We start from the raw sequence: 17325 nt of genomic DNA on the forward strand, positions 1-17325 counted from the left end.
TAACTTTATGTATTTATATATTTTTATAGCAAAATATATATAATCTGATGATTAGACAATTGGCGTGTTTATTTGCTTGTTTTGTGGAGAGTAGAGGACTGGGATGAGTTCCCTACACAGTGTTAATAAGTGTTCACATTGATAACACCTTTGTATCACCAATGCTGATAGAAGTCTTTGTATCACCAATGCTGATAGAAGTCTTTGTATCACCAATGCTGATAGAAGTCTTTGTATCACCAGTGCTGATAGAACTCTTTGTTATTTCACTCAAGAATTCACTCTCATGCTCTTGGTCTCCCGTGTCATCTGTAGTGAAACATCTCCTGTTAAACTCATCCATCTCTTTTAGCATTTCCAGCACTCTTATACTGGCAGCAGATAGGCTTCGAAGCTCTGCAGTTTCAAATAGAGCACTTGTTAGCTGCACAGGCACATGGAAGAGTGTGGGTACAAATAGCTGCACAGGCACATGGAAGAGTGTGGGTACAAATTGCTGAACAGGCACAAGTGTACAAGTGTACAAGAAGTGGGTACAAATTGAAATCTCATCAAAATTTCGGGAAGACAAACTTTTATGGGCGAAGCAATGCTAATATCGTCTATATTTTGCACTTTTTTTGGGCAAAGCATCATTAACGTCGTCAGGATCAGTATTTTTGCTAAACCATTTTTCATATACATCAAAGCATTAGACTGAGTTAAACAAGGAACTTTTGTGCCTCTGTGCCGATACAGTTGCTAACTATTTCAATGATGTCTTTATCATAGTTTCATGTAAAAACCATAAAGCACTAAAATTAAAAAATGGACAGAATGCTCTTAAGTTTTAAAGACGCTTTTAATGGTCCAAAGTTACAATATGCCATAAAATGGCTGCTATTACGGTATACGGTGTTCCTGAAGAGTGTTCTCATTGTTCATCAAAACACTGTAAGGTCTTCAGGTCAGATTGTAAATGACATTATGAATGAAACTAGAGATAATGAATCAGATTAAGACCTTGGTTACCGTAAAACCTTTAACTGAACGCCATCTCTATTTGAACGTCACCTCTATTTGAACGCCACCTTTATTTGACCGCCACTATGAGAGAAGGGTTGAAAATTAAAGCCCCACCCTGTATTTGAACACCACCTCCAATTGAACGTCACTTTGACAATCTTTGATCTTTATTCTTTATGAGCCCATAACATCAAGTGATCAGTAGAAAAGTGTCCACAAAATCATAATAATAATGAATCGTTTATATCAATAACAATCAATTATCTCATTGTCCAACTCCAAAACTTTCAGTTTGTTTCGTTAAAATTTTGAAAGCAACACCATAGAAATAATTAATAACTGTCTCAGGATAATAGTATAGTTTCTTGCTTAACACCGTCTTGATACTTCAAAGTACATGTCTATAAAACGGTTTACATTTATGATGGTACAAAAATTACGTTTAGCGAGCAAAGCTTTTAAGAGTTGCCTTTGTGCTAAAGGAAAACTTTTTGATAGAGCAAAACTTTTACGTACTGCATTTATACAGCGCGTAAAAGTTTTGCTCTGCCTAAAAATTGTTTGGACGCTAATATGCACTAACTATGCAATGCAGAAAAAAATTTGAGGTCAGAAGATACTGTGAAAGGTATTGGAAAACCAAAATATGTTTGCTCCATCGAAAGCAACAATCAGAACACAGCTATCCCAGCAAACGATGGAAATACTTTTGTTTTAAAAATGTTAATTTTTGTTTCTGTATGTAATATAAGTATGGTTCATTTATGTAACTTGTTCATGAATATATCTCTGTAGCATTTGATAGATTATCATTATATAACTTATAAGCTTGCACATTTATAGCATATTATTTAATACCATTCTTGCTGTTATCTTGACACGGCTTACAATGGATCGACGCTCATAACTCCTCTTCTATTGCACATAAAAAGCTAGTTTTGGCTGCAAACTCTAGCAAACATCTCAATGAGTGCAATGAGCTTTTATCTAAAATTGGTAAGTATAAATATAAAATAAAAATAAGTTTTCAAATTTAGAATGAAATACAAATTAACGCTCAAACAAATTGCAAAGCAAGACACAGGCTATAATATCATCGCAGGTTAATTGCAAGCAATAGATATCAACTGGTAGAGATATTTCTCTGTATCTCAATGCATACTTATTAAGAGATCTTTGACAAGTTGGAAGTAAGTTAATAGATTTATTGCCTCTTAAAGGTTTAATATTGCTCCACCGAAAAAAAGAGAGCAAAATATAGGAGACATTTGCCATGCCCGTAAAAAAGCTAAATTTAACTTCCCAAAATTCTGACGAGCTGTTTGAAAAATACAACACCAACCCCTATTTGAACGTCACCCTCAATTGGCCGCCATTATAAAGGAAGGGCTGGAAAAAAGAGCGTCATGGCATTCAATAAGAGGTTTTACGGTACTTTGAAGCATAATGTAGTTCTGGTGATTGTGACAATTAATCTTCTCAGGTACACTGTCACTAAAACTGTGGAAACATCGAAAAAATTAATTGTGATTCATGTAACCGAATCATTATTAGTACCTTTTTAGGGACATTTTCCTACTGATCGTTTTCTATTATGAGTTTGTAAAGATCAAACAAAATGAATGTAAAATTGGCGGTCAATTAAAGGGTGGCGGTCAATTAAAGGGTCGCACTGTATTGTTCAACCCTGCTCATATAGTGGCATTCTACTAGTTATGGGTGTTCAAATAAAGGCCTTATGGTATGGTAAACTATCAGACATAACTTTTAATTAGTTTTTGTCTATCAGCAAGTCGTGTTGAGTTATAGTCGAGGTAACAGCTTGTTGACCTTTAAGACTCTATTTTTAATAGAACTATGAATAGTAAAATCGTACAAGTGTAATTATACAAGTTTTGATATTTATTTCCACCTCAGTAAGTTGATTGTTGATTAATTAGGCCTACATGTAATTGTGCTAAAAAAGGAAGCTGAAACATTTTCATTATATACTTGCCATTCCTCATCAGTAAGCTGTGATGAGATCGTATCAACACTATTATCTATTGATTCAGTTTTTGTTTATCATTACTGATTATTATTACTATCATTACTGATTATTATTATTACTATCATTACTAACAATAAGCAAAAGGTTTAGGATGTTATTTAGATTTACTCCTAACTTTCAACATCACAAAAATTGTGATTATTAGCAGAAAAAGTGTAGAAGTTTAGCAAATATACATGTACAATAACAAATTATTAATCTAAAATACAGTTACAATTGCCAAAGTTATAAAAAAGTTTAATAATTCATTAACTAGAAAGTAAAACAATTTTCACAAGATATCATTTAAAGACTTTCTGTACAATTATATCTCTACGTCTCATCAAGAGTAAATGACAAATTTTTAATTAAATTCCTATTATGTAGTGCTAATATATGTTGTATTAATATGTAGGGTTTTATAAAAATTTTCTACACTAAAAATACTTTCTACAAGATCCAAAACCTTTTCCCGCAATAATAATAGTAATAATAATAATCCAACGACCAAACACGAGCAAATTGATTGTTTGGGAGCTTTATGATAAATGCATATGCGCACACAACTCTCGAAAAATTATCCGTCAACCGCCGTAACCAAACCCTTGTACTAAAATCCCATCAAAAAATTTAACCACTTTTGTGTAGAGTCATTTAAAAATAATAATTATACAAAACATATAAACATGTTTAAATATGTTACCAAGTCTTTGACAAGTTGAAACAATATCCTAAAACCTACCCATCTGATCAGATAATACATAACTAGACAGATTATTTTGGCCTAAATTCGCCATTAAAACCTGACAAGCTTTTTTTAATCAAAATTAAGACCGGCAAACAAAACACCAATAAAGCAGTGCAACAGATAGTAGAACTATTAAGCCGTGCATATTTTACAAGAAAATTGTGCACATTTCACCAGTCTATGGCATTGTCCAATTGCCGAAAGTTTCTGTAATAAATGTACAAGTACTGAAAAGTAATCGTTTCTTTTTTGCTGATTATCAGACTGACATTTTGGATACTTATTATGAATACTTTGGTATTCCAACTGATGTCCAAAGCAGTGAAAGTAAAGAAAATGATGATGATATTTTTTTAACGATTTTTATAAGATTAGGCTATTACAATATTAAATTGTAAGAATAATTATTCGATTTTATAAGATTATTATAAGATTTAGTCATAAGAATAATCACTCAAATTTACAAGATCAAAGTATATAGTGACCGATGGTGTGCAATATATTACTGTTATTATTTTTTTAAAGATTTTGTTGATGATACTACGGCTGTGCCCAACATCGCGGTGCTGCCAGGCCATTTTTAATATCTGCAAAAATTAAGTAATAGGCCTACATTTTCTTATAGACATACAGCTATTTCTATGACAACCAGCTAACATCTGGTTAGATTTCTACATTCAGCATAATTCTTTATATATAAATACAGAAATCTAGATAAATATCACAATTTCTTGATATTGGTTGCTATGACCAATGATATACAGCCCCCTCCCCCCCCCCCGCCTGTGTATATTACACAGCAGCTTGCCATTTTACTTCTAATATTGCATTTCTCCTATTGCAGGGGAGAGATATAAACATATAATCTTGTTCTTTCATTATTGTTGTTTGTTGTATATAATAACACCCACACCTAGTACATTACAGCTGCCATTGCAGCTACCATTGCAGTTCTCCTATTGCACTGCAGTGCCATTTGACTGCTAATATTGCATTTCTCAACCAACAGTGCCCTTTATTTTTTCATTATCACTTGGGTCGTGAGCTGTATGACAAGGGAATTTCTAGAAATAATAGTAATAATAATGCTGCCTTTTGTACAGTGTTACTAATTCCTATAACAAATAATTAAATGTTCTCATCAAACCTCAGTTAGGCAATTTCCTGTCAGAGAGCAAGCTATCTACATTGTTGATTCGGTAGGGAGACAAAGTTAAGGTGGAATCTCTTTCCCATCACGACTAGGGGCTCTTATGGAAAGTGAAGAGTACTTTGTTGTTCACCCTTGAGCCCTCTAGTTCACTAGACAAATGCTACCTTAGGACAGGATTAATACTTTATTTTCTATGAAGTTTTAAAATTTATAGCAATGTTTTTTGGAAAATTCAAATGTTTTTAACTATATAGGAGTAAAATGTTTGAGATAGAGTAATAGCTGGATAACTTTTTACAATCGTTGCAAGAAGACAAACATACTTGAAGGGTTAAAGTAACTCAGATCATCGAATCATGGCGATTAAAGGGTAATGTTGAAGATTAGAGATTGGAGATTGACAGCTCACCTTTCTCTTGCTGTTCCACTTGTTTTTGTAAGTTGTCTGATTTCTGTTGGCAACTTTCAAGTTCTACATGAAAATACGGTATGACGGTAAGCCAAAATAATCATCCATCTATGAACAAAATAAAAAATAGTAAGATTGACTTACAAGGTTACAAGGTCAGCCGTTTTCTTTTTTATTGAGCTAGCACTATAACTCTCTTTATACCTGCCACCCGCTTGCTGTCATTTATCTCTAGCTGTTTTACACGACCTTCGAGTTCCATTATTCTTTGTTTGGCATCTTTGAGTTCTGTAAAATAGAGCCCCTGTAATATGCGTGTATTGTTTTATTAAACTAGAATTCCTTTGACACGTAAAGACAAGATGCTTACCCTACTTTTGCTGCTAGCTAGCAAGCCCAGCACACTTGCAAGCATTTGTCGTGGCTAGTCTCATTGGCATTACGATGTTTACATTTCCTTGTTTCACATGAAATAACTAATTTATGTGAAACTGACAGACCGTCAATGAATGGTTTATATAAATGGCTGTTTATAAAGGCTTATAAGGTTTTCCTGGAAACAAAGTACATGTAAGTTATTTTACCTATTACACAGATGTATATTGTGTACTAGCCATAGACATGTATATAATACTAGTATATTGTGTAACTAATCCAAGAATAGTGGTAGTAAGACCAAAGTATGGCCAACCTTTCATTACAAGTCAGCCTCATTCTATGGGCAGTAATGGTGGAAGTTACAAACAAGAATGTGTTCTGTCTGCAGTTCAAATACAGTTCAACTGTCAATTTCAACCCATTCAAGAAAACTGTACATAGAAGTTGTTCAAATGTTGAAGCAATTTTTCCATTACAAAGAAATTTAATAATTTCAATCCATTTCTAGATCAGAGAAATACCCTCTTAAGCGTGGTGACACTATTTTCCACCATCACAAGAGTTGCTGTATCTGTAGCAGCTGCATTGCAGCCTTGCTAGCTCAGGCTTGTTCTTTTTGTGACAAATAAAATGGTGCATTATTCAAACTCCGATGTACAGCCAGTATTTTGTAAACTTCAAGGAGCACATCTCCGTATACAATAATTGAATATGACAGAAGAACTAAATGAGAGAGAGAAAGGGAGATAAGAGGAGTGATAAGAGAGAGAGAGAGAGAGGGAGAGAGAGAGAGAGAGAGAGAGAGAGAGAGAGAGAGAGAGAGAGAGAGAGAGAGAGAGAGAGAGAGAGAGTGATGGAGAGTGGAGAGGTAGAAAGAGTGGGATTGGATGAGTGATAAGAGAGAGTGATGGAAAGTGGAGAGGTAGAAAGATTGGGATTGGAGGAGTGATAAGAGAGAGAGAGATGGAGAGTGGAGAGGTAGAAAGATTGGGATTGGAGGAGTGATAAGAGAAAGTGATGGAGAGTGGAGAGGTAGAAAGAATGGGATTGGAGGAGTGATAAGAGAGAGTGATGGAGGGTGGAGAAGTAGAAAGATTGAGATTGGAGGAGTGATAAGAGAGAGAGATGGAGAGTGGAAAGGTAGAAAGAGTGGGATTGGAGGAGTGATAAGAGAGAGAGATGGAGAGTGGAGAGGTAGAAAGATTGGGATTGGAGGAGTGATGAAAGAGAGAGAGTGATGGAGAGTGGAGAGGTAGAAAGAGAGGGATTGGATGAGTGATGAGAGAGAGAGAGATGGAGAGTGGAGAGGTAGAAAGAGAGGGATTGGAGGAGTGATAAGAGAGAGTGATGGAGAGTGGAGAGGTAGAAAGAGTGGGATTGGAGGAGTGATAGGAGAGAATGATGGAGAGTGGAGAGGTAGAAAAAGTGGGATTGGAGAAGTGATAAGAGAGAGAGATGGAGAGTGGAGAGGTAGAAAGATTGGGATTGGAGGAGTGATAAGAGAGAGTGATGGAGAGTGGAGAGGTAGAAAGAATGGGATTGGATGAGTGATAAGAGAGAGTGATGGAGAGTGGAGAGGTAGAAAGAGTGGGATTGGAGGAGTGATAAGAGAGAGTGATGGAGAGTAAAGAGGTAGAAAGAATGGGATTGGAGGAGTGATAAGAGAGAGTGATGAAGAGTGGAGAGGTAGAAAGAGTGGGATTGGAAGAGTGATGAGAGAGAGTGATGGAGAGTAGGGTGGTAGAAAGACAAAATAAGAGTCAGTAGGCAACCGAAGCACGTTTTCCAGTTTTCTCAGCTCAGAAAGCTTAAGTTCCGAATTTTTGTTTAGGATCCGAAACAAAAATAAAACCAATTGTTTATTCAAACATTGACTCTTAAGCAAAATAACTACTAGACCTGTTTTGTCAGATATGTATAGATTACTACCTGATATATAAAGCCTCATCTAATGAGCTAGAGATCTTTACTGAATTACTAGTAAACAGTAGAAGAAGATTTGGCGATATTTACATCACAAAAAGGAACACATTGTATCGTAAAAGGCCTTATCCAATTAGCTGACACCATCTGTATCAGCAACCTCTTTAAGGGTTACTATCATAAACCTTTGTATAACAGTGCGACACGAGACTTACTGTAGGGGCTTACTCATCTATCACCCATACTAGACTTACTGTAGGGGCCTACTCATCTATCGCCCATACTAGACTTACTGTAGGGGCCTGCTCATCTATCACCCATACTAGACTTACTGTAGGGGCCTGCTCATCTATCACCCATACTAGACTTACTGTAGGGGCCTACTCATCTATCACCCATACTAGACTTACTGTAGGGGCCTACTCATCTATCACCCATACTAGACTTACTGTAGGGGCCTGCTCATCTATCACCCATACTAGACTTACTGTAGAGGCCTACTCATCTATTACCCATACTAGACTTACTGTAAGGGCCTACTCATCTATCACCCATACTAGACTTACTGTAAGGGCCTACTCATCTATCACCCATACTAGACTTACTGTAGAGGCCCACGCATCTATCACCCATACTAGACTTACTGTAGGGGCCTGCTCATCTATCACCCATACTAGACTTACTGTAGAGGCCTACTCATCTATTACCCATACTAGACTTACTGTAAGGGCCTACTCATCTATCACCCATACTAGACTTACTGTAGGGGCCTACTCATTTATCACCCATACTAGACTTACTGTAGAGGCCCACGCATCTATCACCCATACTAGACTTACTGTAGGGGCCTACTCATCTATCACCCATACTAGACTTACTGTAAGGGCCTACTCATCTATTACCCATACTAGACTTACTGTAAGGGCCTACTCATCTATCACCTATACTAGACTTACTGTAAGGGCCTACTCATCTATCACCCATACTAGACTTACTGTAGGGGCCTACTCATCTATCACCCATACTAGACTTACTGTAGGGGCCTACTCATCTATCACCCATACTAGACTCACTGTAGGGGCCTACTCATCTATCACCCATACTAGACTTACTGTAGGGGCCTACTCATCTATCACCCATACTAGACTCACTGTAGGGGCTTTTTCATCTATCACCCATACTAGACTTACTGTAGGGGTTTTCTCATCTATCACCTATACTAGACTTACTGTAGGGACTTTCTCATCTATCACCCATACTAGACTCACTGTAGGGGCCTGCTCATCTATCACCCATACTGGACTCACTGTAGGGGCCTGCTCATCTATCACCCATACTAGACTTACTGTAGAGGCCCACGCATCTATCACCCATACTAGACTTACTGTAGGGGCCTGCTCATCTATCACCCATACTGGACTCACTGTAGGGGCCTGCTCATCTATCACCCATACTAGACTTACTGTAGGGGCTTTCTCATCTATCACCCATACTATTTATTATAAATATAAATATTATATTATTTTAACTGATTATCAGTTTTTAAACTTTAAATATTAAAGAGAGTTTAAAAAGTTCCAACTATCACGTCACTTGAAGCTGTTTTAAAACCTTCTATTGGCCAAGTTTAGGAATACAAACTTTTTATTGGTCAAGTTTAGAAATAAAGACCTTCTATTGGTCAAGATTGGAAATACAAACCTTCTATTGGTCAAGTTTAATACTACAAACCTTCTACTGGTCAAGCTTGGAAATACAAACGTTCTATTGCTCAAGCATAGAAATACAAACTTTCAGTTGGTCAAGCTTGGAAATACAAACATTCTATTGGTCAAGCTAAGGAATACAAACCTTCTATCGGTTGAGTTTGGAAATAAGAACTTTCTATTGGTTAAGCTTGAAAATAAAAAAATTCTACTGGTCAAGCTTAGAAGTACAAACTTTCTATTGGTCAAGCTTGTAAATACAAACTTTCTATTGGTCAAGCTTGTAAATACAAACCTTTTATTGGTCAAGCTTGTAAATACAAACCTTTCTATTGGTCAAGCTTGTAAATACAAACTTTCTATTGGTCAAGCTTGTAAATACAAACCTTTTGTTGGTCATGCTTGTAAATACAAACTTTCTATTGGTCAAGCTTGTAAATACAAACTTTCTATTGGTCAAGCTTGTAAATACAAACCTTTTATTGGTCAAGCTTGTAAATACAAACCTTTCTATTGGTCAAGCTTGTAAATACAAACTTTCTATTGGTCAAGCTTGTAAATACAAACCTTTTGTTGGTCATGCTTGTAAATACAAACTTTCTATTGGTCAAGCTTGTAAATACAAACCTTTTATTGGTCAAGCTTGTAAATACAAACCTTTTATTGGTCATGCTTGTAAATACAAACTTTCTAGTGGTCAAGCTCGTAAATACAAACTTTCTATTGGTCAAGCTTGTAAATACAAACTTTCTATTGGTCAAGCTTGTAAATACAAACTTTCTATTGGTCAAGCTTGTAAATACAAACTTTCTAGTGGTCATGCTTGCAAGTACAAACCAATGAGTAAAATTAAATTAAAGTCCACCAGAAGCTTTTTGTTTAATCATAACTATTCGTGTCATGATTAATACTATGTAGCTTTATAGATATGTTCAGAGATGAGAATTATAAGACACTTTGTGGACGGACAAATCGTTATTTCATATTAGAACATTGAGACAATAACAGCACTTATGAAATCTTTGCTAGAGACATCTAGCCTACCCGCTTGCACCTACCTAGAGAGTTCCACCGAGCATATCCAGATGAGAGCTGGGGTAAGTCTTTTATCATCTCTACGGTTTTATCATATTTGTTTTTAATGCTCAGCAACTGAGCCATTTCATCTGGTGAAACAGCAGTTAACAGCAAAGACAAAGCTTTGAGGTGGCTTTTATTAGCGGCATCATGCAGAGCTGTATTGCCAACGTTGTCTTGTAATTTGAGTATTTGACCTCTTTGTTCTTGAGAAAGATCTTTTAACAAGTACACCATTATATCAGTCTGATTATTCCTAGCAGCCCAGTGTATAGCGGTGATGCCTGTTATGCCTGTCAGTGTTCCAGCTAAAAGAGAGTCCATTTTTCTTGTGAGCTGAGTTTGAATTTTGAGAAGTATGTATTGCTGATCGGAATCAAAGCCAGCGATCATGCACTTGATTGTCTCCAAATCGTTCTTAACAACCGCTACTTGAAGGACTGTACTCTTCGTAGTCTGACTTCTCAAGAGCATTATAGTGCTATATCTCATACCTACAGTTGAGTTCCTCAACTCGCTTCGTAGCTCTTCTGAATTTTCCCCTGAGCTCATGTACTTCATGAGTAGCTGGTGGAGCTCACTGCTTCTCGAGGACATCGAAAACTTACTCATATGTGAATGTGAACTTGAAGCGGTGATGTGCGTAGTTGTAAACTGCCTGCAACCAACTACTTATCTGCACAAGTCTGTTTTTGTGAGATATTCTAGTGTTGCCATGGTGAATGATGACATCTGAAGCTAATAGCTTATGCATTCTTTCTGTTAAAGTGTTTATCATTTAACAGAGCACCGGGAAAACTCATTATCTTGCAGTTTTAGAGGTTCTGAATGAGTGATTGTACGCCACTATTATTCACGACACAAAAATCTATTGCTCAGTCTACTGGTTCTCAGTTACAAATCTGTGTCTATTATTCATGTACTTCAGCGTTATATCTAAATGTAGTGAATTTACAAGACACTGTTTATTTCAGTTCCTCCACATAGTATTATCAAAAATACCCGTCACCCAAGAAAGTTGAAATTACATGAAAACTGTTATAACCTTTTTTTGAAACAAGCGCTTAACTGATCCATCAGAAATTCAAAATGAAACCACCTTCCTTGATGGTTTGCTACAACTACCTTATATTCAGCAGCTCGTAATGTAAATGTGGAATAACAACCTCTTGCTATAAAAACAACCCCTTGCTCAATTCTCCATGGTTGTTAAAGTTCACATTCATGAAACATGTTCACCTTCAGGAAGGTATAACGAGTGCGAGAGTGCTACCGAATTGTCTAACAAATATATTTAAATATAAAATGTATTTACTGCAGCATTTATGTATGCGAAATATTAAAGTAAGGTTATTATTCTTGATTGTCTATTGATGGTTGGTGCAAAGACAAGCTGTTCGCAGGTCATTACACTTACCTATTTTTATTAACTCTGATAACAAGAGCAAAGAGTTAGCTCTGATAACAAGGGCAAGGAGTTAACTCTCATAACAAGGGCAAGGAGTTAACTCTCATAACAAGGGCAAGGTGTTAACTCTGATAACAAGGGCAAAGTGCTAACTCTGATAACAAAGGCAAGGAATTAATTCTCATAACAAGGGCAAGGTGTTAACTCTGATTACAAGGGCAAAGTGTTAGCTCTGATAACAAGGGCAAGGAGTTGGACTCTAATAACAAGGGCAAGGAGTTAATTCTCATAACAAGGGCAAGGTGTTAACTCTGATTACAAGGGCAAAGTGGTAACTCTGATAACAATGGCATGGCTTTAACTCTGATAACAAAGGCGAGGAGTTAACTCTTATAACAAGGGCAAGAGGTTAACTCTGATAACAAGGGCTAGGAGTTAACCTTGATAACAAGGGCAAGGAGTTAACTTTGATAACAAGGGCAAAGCAAAGAGTTAGTTCTGATAACATAGGCAAGGAGTTAACTACGATAAGATGGGCAATGAGTTAACTATGATAACATGGGCAAGGAGTTACCTCTGATAACAAATGCAATGAGTTAACATGTTAAAGGCAGACTTAGCGCATGAATCACAAGTCACATCTTACAGAAGTCCTTCTATCTTAATCCTCAGAGCATGTATTTAAGGCAGCATGTTGTTTTTAACACCATCTGTGTATTAGCAGCTAGAACAACTGACATCTGTCATATCTGTGTGTGTGTATTAGCAGCTAGTACAACTGACATCTGTCATATCTGTGTGTGTATTAGCAGCTAGGACAACTAACATCTGTCATTTCTGTGTGTACGAGGTCTGATCCAAAAATTCCCGGAATGGAGTTGCATACACTTGCCTATTTGCACGATGGAAAAACCCATTGCAGCGTTTGCTGGGAAGCACCTCCGGAGTGTTGTCACCAAATTTCAGGTTGCTATGACTACGCGTTCTCATGTGAGATGATGATATGTCAAGGTCTGTCAGGTGCATCCGTCGCTTTTTAAAATTTTTTTAACGTCATGTCTAATAATATCCTTGTTTCCTCTACTTTCACACAAAATTTAATGCAAATATGTCGTTCCGGTTTATTAGACATGACGATAATTTTTTTTTAAAGTGAAGAATGCACCTGACAGACCTTGACATATCGTTGGCTTACATGAGAACGCGCTGTCATAGCAACCTGAAAGTTTGTGACAACACTCCGGAGATGTTTCCCAGCAAACGCTGCAGCGGGTTTTTCCATCGTGCGGATATGCAAGTGTATACAACTCCATTCCGGGAACTTTTGGATCAGATTTCGCATATCAGCAGCTAGAACAACTAACATCTGTTATTTCTGTGTGTATATTAGCAGCTAGAACAACTAGTTTGTAATTATGCCATAATTTGTAATTTTTGCAAATTTAATTTTTTGTCAAACATTTTTGCCATGACACTGCATTAATAACGTAAGGTTGGTATTACCTGCATGAAAACCCATCAGAATATGTAGATTCTAGAATTCAAATGAAAATGGAGTCAGAACAACTGATTTAATGAATGGTCAAAGAAAATGATTTCTTATAGAAACCTTTTGAACACCTGATAGTGCGCTAGTCTACAATAACAAATAAAATTTATAGCAGTTATTTTACCTTTTCATAATTTCACTATATTGTTAAGTTATAAAGTTTGTTTTTTATTGTTATTTAATAAACGCGTCGCAATGTACCCTTGAACTAAAACCAACTGTCTCCTACCTTAATAAATAATAATTTAATATCTTTATTGAACATTTAAAAAATGTAGTGTGCTGTTGATCTCTCCCACCACGAATGTACATTCTTGCGAATGTAAAAAATCAGATTGTACTGTCTGCTGATAGTTTCCTGAAAGTTTTCTGATACGTAGTTTCCTGCCTCCAAAAGTGAGCGACAGTCTTAAAAAACCTTGATCAAAAGTTTGGCTGTAAATGTGAGAGCTAGAAAGAGTTGCAGAAATGTTGAGCAGGAACATTTATGTCAGACCGCATGAGTCAATTTAGTTCATGTTAATGTTTGTCTAATCTTCTTTGCTTGAAAGACATTTAGAAATTTATAGAAAACTAGAAGGTGTGGGTAAGTTGATTGAGAATCAGTTTATTGAAAGATATATTTTCTACCAACTTTCGTCTCCGCTGAAGTGACGTTGACTTTCTCTATTTTTAAATACTTGACAGACTTCTTATAAACAGTATTATAGCAAAATTATTCAAGGTCCGTGAGCCTTTTCACACGACGGCCATTCAGTAAATACGGTGGGTTTTTTAAGTTTCTATAATTGCTATTGATTATTCACTTAACTTCTCTTGGAGATTACATGGCCATGTGATCTTTTTTGATGTTTCCCAAAATGGCTGACCCAAACACAAGCTTCAGAATTGAACAGAAATCAGTTGTCAATCAACTTGTTGGTAGTCGAAGGATGTAAACCCGGTGAGATTTACAGGATAAATGGAGGTTTATGAAAAAAACAGTTTTAGCCAGAAACAAATGCCTACAAATGGCCAAAATTGTTTAGAGAAGGCAAAACAAACTTTGATGACGAAGGGAGATCAGGTGGAACTGTTGGTGTGAGAACCTCCAACACGATTGAATCAGTTAATGAACTTGTTCAGTCTTAGAAAAGGGTAATGGTGGAAGATGTTGGAAGACATATTCCGAGTACATGCAGACTATCAGACAGTAGACATATATTAGGTGCAATGAACTATCAGCTCAGACAGAATCAACTTCAATGCCATATAAGACTTTAAATGACTACATCTACTCCTCTGCATTGAGCCAATGAAAATATATAATCTATTTAAAGAATGCACTACCCTGTTTTGTAACTGACATAATTTGCAAACTGTTTTCTTGATATTCATACATGCTACATGAGCAAGGAACTGTTCGACACAGCCACAAATAGCTTGTAATTCAGACATTTCTAAAATTTATCCTTACTGGCTGAAAAGCTAACTTATGAAGTCCCATTGTGGTTGTTACAAAGAAATGAGCAAATGGTTTGTTAACCGATACCGGTTAACAAACAATACTATGTTCAGTTACTTACCAAGATAGTCCCTCAAAAACTTGATTTATCTATTCTAGCACTTGTAATCATCATTCTATTTGTTTAGTTAACTTAAAACAGGTATCTAGCATCAGTAGCACCTATAATAGTCATTATATTGGTTTAGCTCATCTAAAACACACTCAACTACTCTGGCCTTCAGTTTCCATAAATACTTCCCAGTAAGTATACAACACATCGAGATAGAAGATAAATTGCCTGACATCGCACATTGAAGCAACATTACGAAATAACAACTGATACTTGCGGAGTGGCTCTAATTTGTGAATTATGCGGGTCATGGAAACGCAGTGGAAATTATTAATATCAAAGATTGTCTCTGAGCTGCTGCTATCACTTGACTATTGCTGGTTATCATACCGTTATACTAAATCGTGAGGTGTTTATGTTACATTAAGACCAGTGGTTGTTTGATTTAAACAGTCTGTGTAGGAATGCTAAACTGCATGAAATAGAAAGAAAACGGCAAAACAAATAATATCGTGCATGAGACTGCTCTGCTATCATCTTTCCTTGTTGCTGACTGACCTAATAGTCAAAGAAACACAAGAAATATGCAATTGAGAAGCAGACTTGTATTGCGAAGGATGACAAGTACTGACAGATACTGAGTAGCAGACAGTCCATGTTAAGCTTAGATATAAAGCACAAAAGATAATATTTTTTAATATGCAATAAATACTTCAAGAGTAGAAATTGATAGAAAGCATGTGTGCAAATGAATAAACCAAACAAATACAAACAACCTGTAGATCTACATAACAATTATGGTAAAGGATAATATGGATATACTGATGGCATGAGAATGGCATTTTAGGATATAAAAGAACAAAGCATCAATAGAAGCAGACTTAAGCATTCCCTACAACCCTGTGCATAAGTAAGTACTTCCTTGCATGATTACCAAAACATGTAACTTTCAACTAAATTGAACGAGCTGAGTCAAAGTTCCCACCTACTGCATGCCTAATGGTACAGCTATGCTCTCTCTATCAGCGATTGCCCAAAGCCTAGCGTCAAATAGCTCTCCGTTGTCGCTTGTCAGGGAGTAGCTCACACCCACTTTCTTTGCAATCTGCAACAGTTTGGTTCAACTATAAGTCCAAAACCGAAGTCATACGGTGTCAGAAACTGATTTTCAAAGCCCTATAGTCTGAAGTCTCAAAAACAGGATTACTTTACCATTTTGCAGAAATGATCTTACACAATTTTAGAAATGCGCAAAGTTAGAAAAAATTGCCCAAAGACAAGTTTAGTTACATCTATGTTAAGAGTTTGCTCTAATTAAGAATAACACACGATTGTTGACAGTGAAAAAAACTGTATAATAGTATTACATGATCACTTATATCCATAATTAGTATTACAAGATCACTTACATCCATAATTAGTATTACATGATCACTTATATCCATAATTAGTATTACATGATCATTTACATCCATAAATAGTACTACAAGATCACTTATATCCATAATTAGTATTACATGATCACTTATATCCATAATTAGTATTACATGACAACTTATCTCCATAATTAGTGTTACATGATCACTTATATCCATAATTAATACTACATTATCACTTATATCTATAATTAGTATTACATGATCACTTACATCCATAATTAGTACTACATGATCCCTTATATCCATAATTAGTATTACATGACCACTTATATCCATAAATAGTATTACATGATCACTTATATCCATACTTAGTATAACATGACCACTTATATCCATAAATAGTATTACATGATCACCTCCACCCATAACAGTTTGATAAAAACAAGAGCTTGCAAAGACATAACTCGCTGTAAGAGCTGATAACAAGCCATGGCACTCCCTACTTACCTCTACTCTCGTCACTGAGTATGTACCATCCACAGACTCCCAGCCAGATAATGTCACCCCATCAAGTCTGATTGCGCCAACTTGTGATGACCGAGCAACAATTACAAGACTAGCCTTGTAGTCATCAACCTGCCCATTGCTCAACTTCCTCCACGGTTTAGCGGGCACTGAGAACTTGACACTCGAAATGTATTGCGCCTAAAATATAACAATTTAGATGAAAATTACTAAATTAAATGGGAAATGGTTGAACACATTTGTAGAGATCAGCTCTTGGTGCTAATATAGGCCTATTACCTGGTAGTGTCATAAGGCTTGATCAAAATTAAGTATTTTGTTTATCCTTCTGTCCTACTTGAGTAATCATATAATATTATGCGTGTACCAAAATGTTTAAACAGAGAAACATTTTGATACATGTGGCAACTCTAGCTACTAGTTACTAGCAACTCAAGCTACTAGTTACTAGCAACTCAAGCTACTAGTTACTAGCAACTC

The 17325-nt window shown here is 36.1% G+C and overlaps 2 protein-coding genes across 4 annotated transcripts in view; both read right to left on the reverse strand.

Annotated features, from left to right (window-relative positions):
* Positions 1 to 11081, reverse strand: LOC137402122 (RUN and FYVE domain-containing protein 2-like). 3 transcript variants are annotated; one of them, XM_068088588.1, is made up of 5 exons: positions 10923 to 11081; positions 10410 to 10736; positions 5549 to 5632; positions 5345 to 5407; positions 1 to 396 (listed from the first exon to the last, which is right to left on the reverse strand). In XM_068088588.1, the coding sequence occupies exons 1-5, from the start codon at positions 11038 to 11040 to the stop codon at positions 134 to 136; spliced, it is 855 nt and encodes a 284-aa protein (XP_067944689.1). In that variant the 5' UTR covers positions 11041 to 11081; the 3' UTR covers positions 1 to 133. The 3 variants fall into 3 exon arrangements, with proteins under 3 accessions (XP_067944689.1, XP_067944688.1, XP_067944690.1); XM_068088587.1 differs by having other exon boundaries at positions 10410 to 11081; XM_068088589.1 differs by lacking the exon at positions 1 to 396 and having other exon boundaries at positions 5374 to 5407; positions 5489 to 5632; positions 10410 to 11081.
* Positions 11082 to 15531: 4450 nt separating this feature from the next.
* Positions 15532 to 17325, reverse strand: part of LOC137402121 (uncharacterized) — a 60891-nt gene continuing 59097 nt past the window's right edge. Inside the window, exons 30-31 of the mRNA XM_068088586.1 lie at positions 16828 to 17025; positions 15532 to 16046 (exon numbers count right to left, since the gene is read on the reverse strand). Coding sequence (XP_067944687.1) covers positions 15927 to 16046; positions 16828 to 17025 — 318 coding nt within the window. The 3' untranslated portion in view covers positions 15532 to 15926. The remainder of the gene's footprint in view (positions 16047 to 16827; positions 17026 to 17325) is intronic.

The sequence above is a fragment of the Watersipora subatra genome, chromosome 8 (assembly GCF_963576615.1).
Source record: "Watersipora subatra chromosome 8, tzWatSuba1.1, whole genome shotgun sequence".
Classification (NCBI taxonomy): domain Eukaryota; kingdom Metazoa; phylum Bryozoa; class Gymnolaemata; order Cheilostomatida; family Watersiporidae; genus Watersipora; species Watersipora subatra.

What these genes read in the sequence shown, in the direction of transcription:
- LOC137402122 (XM_068088587.1), bottom strand. Translation starts at nt 11,040, where the DNA reads ATGAGTAAGTTTTCGATGTCCTCGAGAAGCAGTGAGCTCCACCAGCTA. An exon ending in TGCTCGGTGGAACTCTCTAG is followed by an intron (nt 5,633 to 10,409) that starts GTAGGTGCAAGC and finishes TCTATTTTACAG; the next exon opens with AACTCAAAGATGCCAAACAA. An exon ending in AGTGGAACAGCAAGAGAAAG is followed by an intron (nt 397 to 5,344) that starts GTGAGCTGTCAA and finishes TTGAAACTGCAG; the next exon opens with AGCTTCGAAGCCTATCTGCT.